The 12,704-nt window shown below is 43.6% G+C and overlaps 1 protein-coding gene across 1 annotated transcript in view; it reads right to left on the reverse strand.

The window, feature by feature from the left end:
- Positions 1-6,102: 6,102 nt before the first annotated feature.
- The window catches only part of ABCD2 (ATP binding cassette subfamily D member 2), a 43,961-nt gene continuing 37,359 nt past the window's right edge, over positions 6,103-12,704 (reverse strand). The window contains exons 9-10 of the mRNA XM_032105946.1: positions 11,986-12,111; positions 6,103-10,373 (exon numbers count right to left, since the gene is read on the reverse strand). Of these exons, the coding sequence (XP_031961837.1) occupies positions 10,163-10,373; positions 11,986-12,111 (337 nt within the window). The 3' untranslated portion in view covers positions 6,103-10,162. The remainder of the gene's footprint in view (positions 10,374-11,985; positions 12,112-12,704) is intronic.

The raw sequence follows: 12,704 nt of genomic DNA on the forward strand, positions 1-12,704 counted from the left end.
GCGTCAGTGATCCCTGCAGTGGAAACCTCTCTGAAAGGGAGCTCTGACAGTCTCAGATCTGCTCTCCCTGGAAGCTCTTCTGGGCTCACCTCTTCAAAGTGCAGGAGGAACACACCATCTGCCTGCTGGATCAGAGGAAGAGTGTATGAGATTTAATTAAGATGATTTTGCCCTCCAGACAGGCTGTTTAAAAATTAATTTTAGTTCTCCTACCCCTTCTCTTAAACTCGTAAACTAGAGGGAGCAACGCACCCTGAAATATTGATTCTGCCTCTCAGATGGCAGTGACCTACATCCATGTGTGCTTAGCCCATGAGCTGATGCCCAGGACTGCTGCTGTCCCATCACTCCGGAGACTGGAGGAATCATCAAGGTGCTGGTTTGGATTAGAGGCAGTGTTTGACATTAATCCTTTAATTTCTTTCAAATGCACCATGATTCATTATCTCAGGCAGGATCCCATATCAGGTGCATTAGGAAAGCTTTGTGAGAGGCAAGCTGAGGTTTTTTGATCAAAGCCATGCCCTAGGCAACATGAGAGTTCTTCCCAGCCTACTACAGCTGGTTTCTGTAAAGGCAGACAGCACCGGTTTGAGTGCTGGAATTGACTGGAAGGAAAGTTAGATGTGTTTAATTTTTTTTCCCAATAATTTTTTTTCCCCTCAGCTTATCAGTCATGTCAGTCCTACTCAAAAAGGAATAACTAAAGGCCAAATTCAATTAATCTTTGATTTGCACCTGCAAAGCTTACATCATCCTCACTTCAGGCTTCCTAAGCCTGGCAGATGAGTACTCAGCTAGGGAAATGTCAGCCTGGAAGAGATAAAGTCATGAAACTCTTGGGAAATGCCATGGTTACGGAGCCCTGCCCACAGCAGTGGTGCTCCACTTAAGTAACTCAGGGTGCAAACAGTGGGGAAAAGAATTTGGGAAGGAATTTAGCGTTTGTGAATCATTTTGACTTCAAATCTCAGCCAATTAAATATGACACAGTGTATTGCATAGTCAGTACTCCCAAGAGCAACTAAGCACCTTAAAATTATATTCACATAAAACAGAACTCTTAAGTGCCTTCACAATGTTAGGGGCCATGAATACAGTCACTATTTTATGTGTTGTGCCTGAAAGTAATGGCAATTTCTTAGCCCACTAATGGCAAAGGTATTTGCACATGTCATCATTGGAACTCACTCACTATCAATAATCTTACACTAAATTACTGTGAAGGAAGCAAGCCTGGATTGGGAGCAAACCTTGGCAATGCTATGCTGATAGGAGTCTGCAAACTCAGCAGTAACGTGGGTTCTTTCAAGTTCCTCTCTAATAATCTAATCAGTGTCATTAAGGAAACCTTTTCAGAACAGCTGAGTGACTGCTGACTGGTGACTCTAAGCTTTATGGTTCAAACATTTGCTTTGTTTTGGCTCCAATGCTCAACAGGGTGTTCAACTCAGGACCACTTTTCTTTCCTGCCAGAAGTCCACTAGACTGGAGTTCTAGCAGCACTTTCCAAACAGCATTCCTGAGGCTTAGCATTACACGTGGAACAGGAAACCCGAGCCTCTAAGACTGCACAAAAGCTTGTGTATTTGTGCCTGAATCTGGAGCTCAGCCAGCTGCAGGACCATTTGATTGAGTTAAAAGAAGCAAGACATAGAAGATGAAGAGCCCTCCCATGTCTGGAGTATTCCTGAATGATCATTTCTGGTGAAACTCTCAGCCTGTAAGCTGTCCATGGCACGCAGCAGAGCTCTTACCTGAGCCACTGTGGGTGAGGACTCATCTTCAAGGGCAACAAAGTGAATGGTTTCTGCTCATACACGCCTCATTCTTCAAGAGAGTGTGTAGCCATGCCTCTTCTGCCTCTACCCACAAGAAATCAAAAAAAACATTGAAAAAACTGTGGCAGTCAGATGGGATTAAAGCACAAACCCAGATAGATTATAGCCAGTCTAAGACCTGTTTGGGCAGGTGGGTGCAGACAGAAGAGGTCTTCTGGCCATGCTCTGGGCTGGCATGGCAGGAGCCTGCTCTGGTCTGGAGGCAGCCCAGCGCTGCATTTCTTGCAGCCCAGCATTGTGTTCTGCCTGTGGCACTGCAGGGCAGCTCCTGAGGGAAGAAGTGAGTGCCTTTCAGGGTGGGCAACGCTGACTAAAAGTGCTTTCATGGGTGCTGGGGCAGGGCAGCTCAGGTCTGTCTGTACTTGCTCCCAACAAACTCAGGAAAAGAGCTGGAGAGACTCGTCCTTCATGGCTCCAGGTTTTCAGTCCTCCAAGCTCACAGTAGCTCACAGTAGCTCTTCTGTGCAGCAGAGTTCAGCAGGGTGGCTGTGCTGTCCATGAAAGCACAGGGTGCTGCAGTCCTGTTGACTCCAGCAGAATGGGAGTTCCCACTTTCCTGCTGGCCAGGAGAGACTGGCTTGGCACCACTTAACCCAAGCCATAGATGCCATCAAACAACACCCTGTGCCAAGCAGCATTTTCTGCTGGAGTATCCCAGCACCCATTGGAAGTAAAACCTGTCCTGGCTTCATCAGAGTCTGAATTTGTCTACTTCCAGCTTCTGCATCCTAGTTATGTCTCTTACAGCAGCATAGGGCTCTGAATTAGCAAAGTAAACACACATCTCCAAGCACAGCTTTAAACAAACTGAACCAAAACGCTTTGAACATGGCCCTACACTCACAGCAGGCTAGGCAGGTATTTGGTGATACAGCCCTAAACTCTGTCCTAGGTAAGAACATGTTTGGGCCCACCTGTTTTGTCTTTAAGGTGCCCCTGAGAACTCCGGACTCCCCTGGAAATTTGGACAGGAAAAATAGGAGTGAAAGTCAAGAGAGTGAGAACATTTTTTTAGGAAATAATCCTTTTTTGGAGGGGAAGGGATTGGGAAGGTTGGGGTTCATGCTGGTGCAATAAGCTCTGGTTTCCCACAGGGGCTCAGAGGGGCAGAGGAGCACCTTGATGGTGGCCCAGCCCTCACAAGATCAGACCGATTAAGGGAACATCTATCAGGATCATTCTTTAGAAACAGACATTTTTTAATACCTTTAAAACTGATGTTGTCACTGGGGTTTTTTTCCTGGTTGTTAATTAAATCCTCTGCCAGACAGAAGCAGTTTTCAGACCATGACTTGAAAGAGAAATGGAACCTCCCTTCAGAAGTCCCTGGAAAGAAGTCCTTGCAAAGGAAGTGCATTCATTCTCCCAGGCCGGATTACCTTGCCTCCACTTTCATCTTGGCATGAAATACATTAATCACTCTTTTTTTCACCCATAATAATTTAAGCAGGAGTCTAATAAACAGAGTTCTCATCCTCTGATGCTCAGCAATGAGCCACATGGCACATACATAAGGGAACATCAGCGATTAGACAGGAGTTGAATTCTCTGTAACATGATTACTGTATAAAAATAGGCCAGCAAGAGACTGCAACAGCACCTCATTGTATGCTCATTTTGCACTAGCAAGGATATGGGGATTTTCAGAGTTTTGTTTCTGTGGCTGCCATTTCATACTGCTTATAAAGGGATTTTGGTTGAATAGCAGAGCTCAGACAAGGCATGTTGTTATTTAAGAACAGATTATATGTATGGGTCACCTAGAAACACTCCAAAGGACACTATAAAATGCAATTGTGTGCTTCTGATGAAAATTGTGGGCTAGGATTAAAAGAGTATTATTTGTTTTTCACAAGTATGAGCTGTCTAAGTTTCAAATCAACCTGGTTTTGCAGGTTTAAAGTGATGCTGGGAAGTGTTTGCTCAGTGCAGGAATGTCCTGCTCCTGTGAGTGTACATCCAACAGACCCCAGCTTTACCAACACCAGTTGTTGCACCTTAGTACCTTGCATTAGTACCTTGCCAGCCGCTGCATTTTAGTCGTGCAGACATTACTCCTTAAGACTTTTCCTCAAAGTGTTTGTATCTATAAAAAAAGCAAATGTATTAGACAGCACCCACCACCCCATTCCCTCTTTTCCAGCACTTGCTATCAAAGGCACCACCCCGGATGTCTCAGTGCTGCACCCATCCCAGTGGGGACAGAAAGTGAGACAAAAGGGTGGGAAGGAAGACTTAGTGCAACCCATACAATAAAGATAGAGATCTCCGAACACACCAGCACAGCAAACACCCACTGACAGAGAAGTATCTCATAAACCTGATGTATTTTTAGCACACTGTGGCTATGATTGAGGAGAAGAACATTTTACCTGAGAACAAGAATATTGGAATTACTGAATGCAATATTTTTGGTTGCTTTAAATATTAAATAAATTTGGTTTGCTTCAGTATCGCATCATTTAAGGTAACAATCATTTCTAATTCCCAAAGACCCAAGTCTTTATGAAAAGTATTATGAATTTGATCTCTTTGAAATGAAACTCTAAAACCCAACAAATATGAACTCTCTTTCAAAGGCATTTCAATCTAAATAACTTTAATTTTCAAATTTTTTTTCATGCTAGAGTTGATAAATAAATAAGTGGTTTTGGGTTTTTGTTTGTGTTATCCTAGAAATGCTGTGTCTTTGTACGTCTGATGACAAGAGAAGAAAACTAATTACTATTGCACAGTTACTTTATTTCCAAGATTGGTTTCATTATTGTCTTTTTCCGATATCTGGCTCCTCCCATGGGCTCTCCTGTACTGTTTTTTTCCAGACCTCATCCCAGCCTGGTGTCTCACTGGGAGCCCAGTCCCAGGACCCAGCTGGCTCCTTACTCCTGCATCAGCCACCATCACAATCTCTTTCTCCCTTTTTTAATTACCTGTTTAAAACCAGATTGTTCAGACACATCAGACTTGCATTGAGTCAGTGCAGTATTTTTGAAAAGTCAATGTTACCCTCTCAGAGATGGTATCACTTACATTAGGTTAAAGACACTAATTTAAAAAATACAAAGCAGGTGCAACAGAATGAACTATAATCAGAAATAAGCCATACAGAGACAACAGTAACATGTTCTTCCAGTTATTCCCCATCTAATAGAAAATTTCACCCATGGGAAGTCCTTGAACACCTTTGCTCAGAATACTTCCTGAGTCCTTTTAGCTCCTATGATGCAAGTCTTGCTGTTCCCTCTCTTCTGGGAATACCACACCCTTGGGCAGAGGGCTATGGCACTTCACATCAAACACACGGCACCAATCCTCCTCATCAGAAAGCAGGAATGCTCTACAAGGAGTGGACACCAAAGCATTTCTTGTCAAAAAAGGTGAAACTGAAGTGCAACCTCAGCTTTCAGCTCACCTTCCCCAGTACCAAAAGCCTGGTCTGATGCATGAACCCCAGCCTGGTCCTACAGCCCGCCCAGAGACCCCCAAAAATTAATTTCTCGTTGCTCATGTCCCAGACTTCACGCTCTGCCAGTGCTCTCCCTCTGAGTGGGTGCAATGACTGGAAGGGAGGCACAGGGGACCGGGCTGCAGTCATCCATAAGAATCTAGTTCTCAAGTGACCACCATCTCCACTGGCTCCCCAACTGCATAATCCAAGTCCTGTGCCACACAGTACCTCACCATCCCCTGCCACACAGCTGGAAAGGGGCTGGACACAAGCCAGCTCTGTGTCAAGGCAGCTAAGGAGCCAACTATTGCCCTCATACTCCCTAAGAAAAAACTCACTCCTCTGCTAGGCCATCGTGAGCACTCGCTTGTTGGTATATGTGACATTGATGCTCTATGCACAACTGTATCTTACAAAAACCCTAACAACAACCTTTGGGAGTGATGCTGCTGAGGCACCTGATGTTGCACTGCTGACACAGTCCTCTGGCTCGCTGCTGGCACAGTCCTCTGGCTCACTGCTTGGTGTAGTTCCCTCGCAGACAGCCCCAGCAAGGGGTGGCAGCTCTTGTCACCTTTGTGTTGTCAATCAGGTACACACCAAGTGGGTGGCACGAGAGATGAGAAACCTCACAGCAGCCTTTGATGCCAGCCTGATCTAGGAATGAAATACTTGTTTTAACTTGAAAACACACAGCATCCACCCCAAGCTTTCCTGCTCCATCACAAAAATGAAGGTTGGGAAAGGACTCTCAGAGCACATGCAGGCAGGTCCTGACTGCTTTGTGAATGACTCATAAGGAACACTGTAAACTGAAAGTAAATGCAACATGTTTTATTTGAGGTTGGAATAAATTACAACTGTAAAGCATATTTTATTGCTTTATAAATTGTCTGCTCTTAAAAGGCATTAATGTCAAACATAAACAAAACAAAGACACATTTGATTAACAGTTCAGTTCTCCTAAGCTTCATGAACAGCTCAGTAGGGGGATTTCTTTATGATTGGCTCAGAAATTTGACTTTGACATGCATTATCACCATTCATAAGTTTGAGTGGACTGCAGATGTGTTCATTTGCCTTTAAGATATAATTTTTCCCTGAATATCCCATTTAATACCCAGGTCCTTCATTCCCTACTCAAATACAAATCCCACTGCTTTTGAAAAATTCCTTAAAAATATGTGGGGCTTTCTGTCCCAGCAGAAGGAGGACTTCCAAGTCCAAACCAGGAATGAGTCTGGCCCCCCGAACTAAATGAAAAACAAACTCTTCCCACATTAAAATACTGAAATCCCATGCACAAAAAATGTGTCCTTCCATTCTGAAGATTCTTGCAAAAACTCTTTGCATTATCTGAACAAACTGATGTGAAGAATTCGTATTTTTGTCATACAGATACTACCTGCCTGAGGCAAGTATGAATTTTGCTCATCACCTGTACTCCTCTAGGTGCAAACAGACCCAGGCAATCCAGTCTGCCCTGAGCCCTGAGGGATGAGAGGGTGCTCACAGGGCTGGGTGTGCTCAGCACAGGGCAGTACCCAGCCCTGAATGCACAGACACCATGACAGGGTCTGGTTAGGTCCAGATAGGTATGACAGGCAGAAAGGAGGCCAAAAAGTCACTTCCTCAGCCTCCTGGGGAGGCACAGCTCCTGAACACCAAAAAGGGAATGAATATTCATAAGCAGCTCTCATTGCACTACAAAAAGCTTCCACCAAGGTATCCTGTTCCACTTTGACCCTCTTGCACTGCCAGGGCCATGTGCTCCCCATGCCCTGGCTCCAGAACAGTGTCTCCTTGAGCTATTCCTGAGCAGGCAGCACACACCTCTGCTAGGCTGGGCCCAAAGCAGCACAAAATGAGCTGGACTATGCCCTGTAAAACTCTCCAGAAACAGAAACAGAGACTGCAGGTTCAATTAGCCCTTGGAACAACAGAGAAAATCTGCAGAAAATATCTCCAGGGCTGTTTCTCTTCCTGCCACAAAACTAACTTGAAAAATAATGAGCCACTAGTACAGAAATTCCTTCTAAAACCAGCTCAGTATCATGCAGAAAGTTCCTGTTTTGAAAAGTGTTTCTTCTCATTGCAGCCTCTAACGTTCTTGCCATGCCTACAGGAACATGAATAGCTGAGTGAGATGCTAGGGTATTTTACAGTATACAGCTGAATAGGAATGGTTGTCTATTACTGGATCCAAGAAATGTATGTTAAACTTCAAAGAAAATACTATTAGATTGATCCTGATGTGATTTCAGTTTTCATCAAAATTTCATCAGTAACATATATTTTTGTATGTTTTATGCATAATTTCATTTAAAAAAACAGTGAACAAACTTTCTTCTACTAAACATGATTTATTCAGAAGAGATTTGTTTTGTGCCATGAGGGATAAGGACAGGGGCAGAGCTTTGGTGGGATATCTGGAGCTGTGCCAAACTGGGCCAATTCTTCACAACTTTTCAGTATCCCACTCATTCAGGGAGTGGACAACCTGGTTTAGTTCCCAGCCACATGTTAAAGTGCTTAATGGAGGGGTGGGGAACAGCAATGCCCCTTCCTCCACCTCAGGTCCTGGCTTGGGAAAGGCTTGTGGGAAGGTGGCTTTGTGGCTGCCTTGCGCTAGCAGGATGCACTGCAGCTGGGACAAGGGCATGTGCATGGTGTGCCTTGATTCACCACATCTTAGAGAAACATCACTCAGAAACCTGCAAGCTTTTACACCCATCAGTCATCTTGGTTATGCTCACTGAGAACAGATTCTTGGGCTGGTTTCTTTTTTTCCTTAGCAGTTCTGAATTGTGCTTGAAGATGAGAAGGGGGAAAGCCTCGCCTTCAGGGAGAGGGATGAGCAGAGACATTTGCAAATTAAAATGCATGCACATGTCAGCCACCCCAGCAGTGGCCTCCAGTCTGCGCTTTACAACACAACATCTTATTATCTCGAACCTTCAGTTTCAGCCCTTTCAAAGGTTCCGAGGAGGCATTCCTTTCTATATCAGTGAGATGTCTCAGGGGGCTCTACAGACAAAAACTAATGAAAGGAACAAAATGTTGTCACCAGGGTAAGTTACAGGGTTACATTCAAGCCACAGACTGTGGAGGGAGCAGACTTACTCCATTTACTGGTGCAAATGCCATACCAAGCAGCAAGCTGGGCACACTGACAAGTAATATGGGCTAATTGTTAGTGCACTTGACTGGGATTTGGCAGATAGATTAATTCGCCTTCCTCTTGTTCTTGAAGTAATCAGAAAAAGGAAAGAGTTTATATTAACTTCAGGGTGCTCAAACATTTCCAGCTCAGCAAATACCCCTAAAATATTTCTCCTCTCCAAACAGCTCTTAGTAGCTTATGCACTACCTCTCTCAGACTAAGAACAGACAAATCTTCTAAGGAATCACTCTTCTGGGAAAAAAAAAAAAAAAACCAACAAACTTCAGGATTGCTACATCCAGGCTAAGGCTCATTTACCCATCTGCAAAGCCTCTCACCCCTCCTGATCTTCACTCCTGAGCTGCTTATTTGCTGTGCACTTACAGCCATAGAGAACAGGAGCTCTTAAATACATTCACATTTTTATTTCTAATTCTCCAGCTTTTTCATCCAGCAAAGCACTCAGGCCAACACTGTCTCAGGCAGTTCTGTTAAAGCACCTTCTGACTGATTGGGGACCACATTCCTACTGAACTGAACAGCTGATGGGACAATCAGTGAGTGCATCTGAAAGCAAGGCTGTTAACCAGTGCATTTGCTCATGGGGAGGGCAGTGTTCAGCCACTCCACCAAAATATGGCAGGCATATTAATTAGTGGTTACCAAATGCTCTAACTTTTCACAGACTTTTGTAAGTGCTGAGCATTTCAACTGGCAGGACAGCCATGCCTGAATATTCAGTGTATTGTTAGAAACTGACATTTCCTTCTCCTACAGTCCTTCCCATCACAAAGTGTCTCATGGAACAAACAAATGTCTATATTGTGATTATGCCAATGGAGAAACTGGGTCAGACATGGATGCCAGCTGGATCAGACCCATAGAGCAGATGAATGATTTAGTCAAGTGAAAACTAAGTCACTTGATGCCAGGCCCAGTGCTCCATCCACACCACCAGAGGTTACTGAATAAGGGACATAAATAATCCCCCGAAGGAACTGACGTATCATGAAGGGCAAAGAGCCTCTGAAGCCACATGTAATGGCATAAAGCACAAGTATATTACATGTTTAGCTCTGTTCCTACTTCTCTGTCATGAGGGCAGTGGGTTGCTCAGACAGTTGTCTTGTGGTCAGCCTATTTCGTTATTTCCTGTGGAAATGCAGGTAAAGGCGTGTATACTGTTCAGTAGTAGAACAGAAGTCTTGCTTTACATGGGCTGAGAGAATGTTTCTTATACCCAAATGAGGTTTTTGCACACATCTGCATACTCACCCAGATACTGTCCCTGCCGTGCTCCATGCCTGAGTGTCATGCCCGGTTGCTCTGCGTAGCAGGCATGTCATACGCACACAGTGACCTGGTACAAGAGCACATTCTGCAGGCCAAGTCTCAGGCAAAAATTCACCTACAAAACCTAAGTGTGTTGGTCATTTCTTGCAGTGAATTGGGCTTTCACTAGGAATTAACATAAGATGTAATGACTAATCTTATACTCTGTGCACTTGCTTATTTTCTTTTCACAGTTCAACCACCTTCCTCCTTAATACTAAAACACTAAACTCTTACATAGCATTCAGAGCATTATTTTCTGCTGGCTGTGTTTTGCTATGCTCTAAGCCTCTGTCACAATGCATGCAAAGGATAATGGCTGAATTTGTAATGCTTTTAACTAAAAAAATACTTTTAAAAACATAAACCATAAATTATTTATTCCTCTTTGTCCATTGTTTTAAGCACTGAATCTTCTCCCAGGATTTTACACAGTTCATTCAGTCTCTGCTGCATTTTAGGAACTCCTGCAAGCTGGGATTCCAGTCTCTGTTTTTCCTCACTCAGTGATAAACGGATAGCGGTGTCCAACTGCTCAAAACGCCAGCCGCCTTGTCCATCAAACTGCAGCAAGTGAGTGTGGTACTTCCTGCAGTAGAAATTAAAGCATTAGTAATGGCTCAGGTGATAAATGGTTCATTTTTGCATGCAAATTTGGATGGATGTGTCTCTTTTCAAAGGTGCCTTTCAGGAATTTGAGAGTTGTCCAGTTCTGGATCACTGGGTAAGAATTTTTTTTCAATGACTCATCATCCCAGGACACTCTTTCCTAAGGGATTTGGGTATTTCAAAGCCTGTCACCAGGACTGCCCCAGGCTAGTAGTGAAATTCAGCAGGTGCCAGCTGGAAGCAACAGCAGTGGTGTGGGCTCCCAGCCGGGCAGTCATCGCCTCAGCAGCCCACATGGCCGGGCTCAGAGCCCCTCACCTGCAGGGATACTGGCAGGAGTGGACAGCAGGGCCATGGAAAGTCCACTCATCACCTGCTGTCCCTGGCCAAGGTGGTGGCCTCCCTCTTACTGCCTCCCTCTTAGAAACATTGTGGCTACAGTTGCCTTCTCTACAACTCCATCAGATGCCTTTTTCCCTGGGGAGCTAGAACAGCAGCATTAGACAAGGTTAATTTCTCCCTCGGGAGTTCTAGTACCAGTTTATTTTATTTACATCCCTTTCTGATAGATGTTTTACCTCCTTAACAGCAAATACCGTGAGGCAGGCATGATGCACCTGATTCTATTGATAAAACCCAAGTTTGTTCAAATTACACCTCAGTTTGTTCCCCTGCATCTTACAAGGTTGACTAAAGGTAACTTTATTCCTAAAACATGGTTCAGTTTGCAAGGGGCCAAAAGAAAAAAAGTCTGTGTAGGAGTCACAGATCTTTCAGTGAGTATCAGGGTGTGTGCACTGAAAATATTCCAAGGTGTACATGTGGAGTTTGTCAAGACCTGACAGAACATTTTTCAGGAGGTGCCAGAGGAGAGCAGAGAGTTCCCTCAGAGCTGCTGGTATGACTGTGTCATTTATCACTATAAACTATAGAAGGTAAAATGCATCATAAAACACTCATTATAAATCCCATCCAGGGAATGTGGCAGTTTTAATAAACTCAATGACTTATGACATGGGACTGGAAAGAGACTCATCTCCAGACTTATATTCACCACTTCTTGCATATTATCCTTTGTGATACCAAATGCTTAACCCATCCTTCTGTTTTTTGCCCACCACACCCCCAAAATATCAAGAAGCTAAATGCAGCAGGTAGAGGACACAACTGAAGTTAAACAAACATACATAGTATTCCCATGGAAGAACAAAGTACAGTTTAACCACTTGCCATGTTTCCCATCTTCTGCCTGCACTGGTAAACTTCCCCAAGACACACCACGTATCTTGTCACCTTTAGAGAATAACCTGGTGATACCTGTTGTGGCTGTGGCATAATTAATTACCTCTTAGACATCTGCATATTAATAACTGAAACATGTTAAAAAAATAAGAGGGATGAATAAATACCTTTCAAAGAACGAAAAAAATCCATGCTAAATTAATTTACATCACTATTGTTGTAGACAATTTATCTTAGAAACTGCAGTAGATACTGACTAAGCAACAGCCCCAGTACAAAGGATAAAGGCCAATCCACTGCTTTTCAGAGAGCTAAAAGCAAGGACCATATAAAGCCCTGAATATACTTACCAAAGAGAAGGTCTGTGTGTTATGGAAAGCAGGGATATCCCAGCAGCTTTTGCAGCTTGGAATATCTTTCCTTCGACATCAATGCTTACAGCACTTGTACATTCATCCAGCAATGCATATTTTGGCCTTTCAAAAGCAGATAAAAACATCACTCGTCCAGGTTTTGGACATTATTCCCATGTACAAGGTTTAATTGAAAGAACAACAGGAAGTAGAGAGCTATTTTTGCCAGACAGCTGTCTCTTATTTACAGCTGGAAGCTGGCTAGCAACAACATAAAGTTTCCATGCATTATTCAGGTGCAAAGACAACTTCCAGGAAACATGGGGTTTATTTCCTGGCCCATTTGAGTACACAGTGATCTAACTTCTATGTCCTTCTATGTCCTGACCTAATATTATTTTGTGCTCTCATCAAGTTATGCAGTCACTAAAGCTGACTTGAAGCTTCCTATCCACTCCTATATAAGGACCGGGCTGCCTTTGTGTGCTTGCAGTCTCCAAAATGAAAAGGCTAAGGAGCTTGGCTTTCAAACTCCAAGAGCTTCTTGCAACAGTCCATCAGACTTTGGCAACATTTGTAGGAGGAAAGATGTTTGTGCCTGAGATGTTAAAGAAAGAAATATCTAAAAAAGATAATGCTATGTTGCCAAAAGCAAAGAAGCATTACCCAAACTAAAGGGAGCGAGCCTGTGTGAATAAAGAAGATTTATGCAGGTC

The sequence above is a fragment of the Corvus moneduloides genome, chromosome 4 (genome assembly GCF_009650955.1).
Source record: "Corvus moneduloides isolate bCorMon1 chromosome 4, bCorMon1.pri, whole genome shotgun sequence".
NCBI classification, from domain to species: Eukaryota; Metazoa; Chordata; class Aves; order Passeriformes; family Corvidae; genus Corvus; species Corvus moneduloides.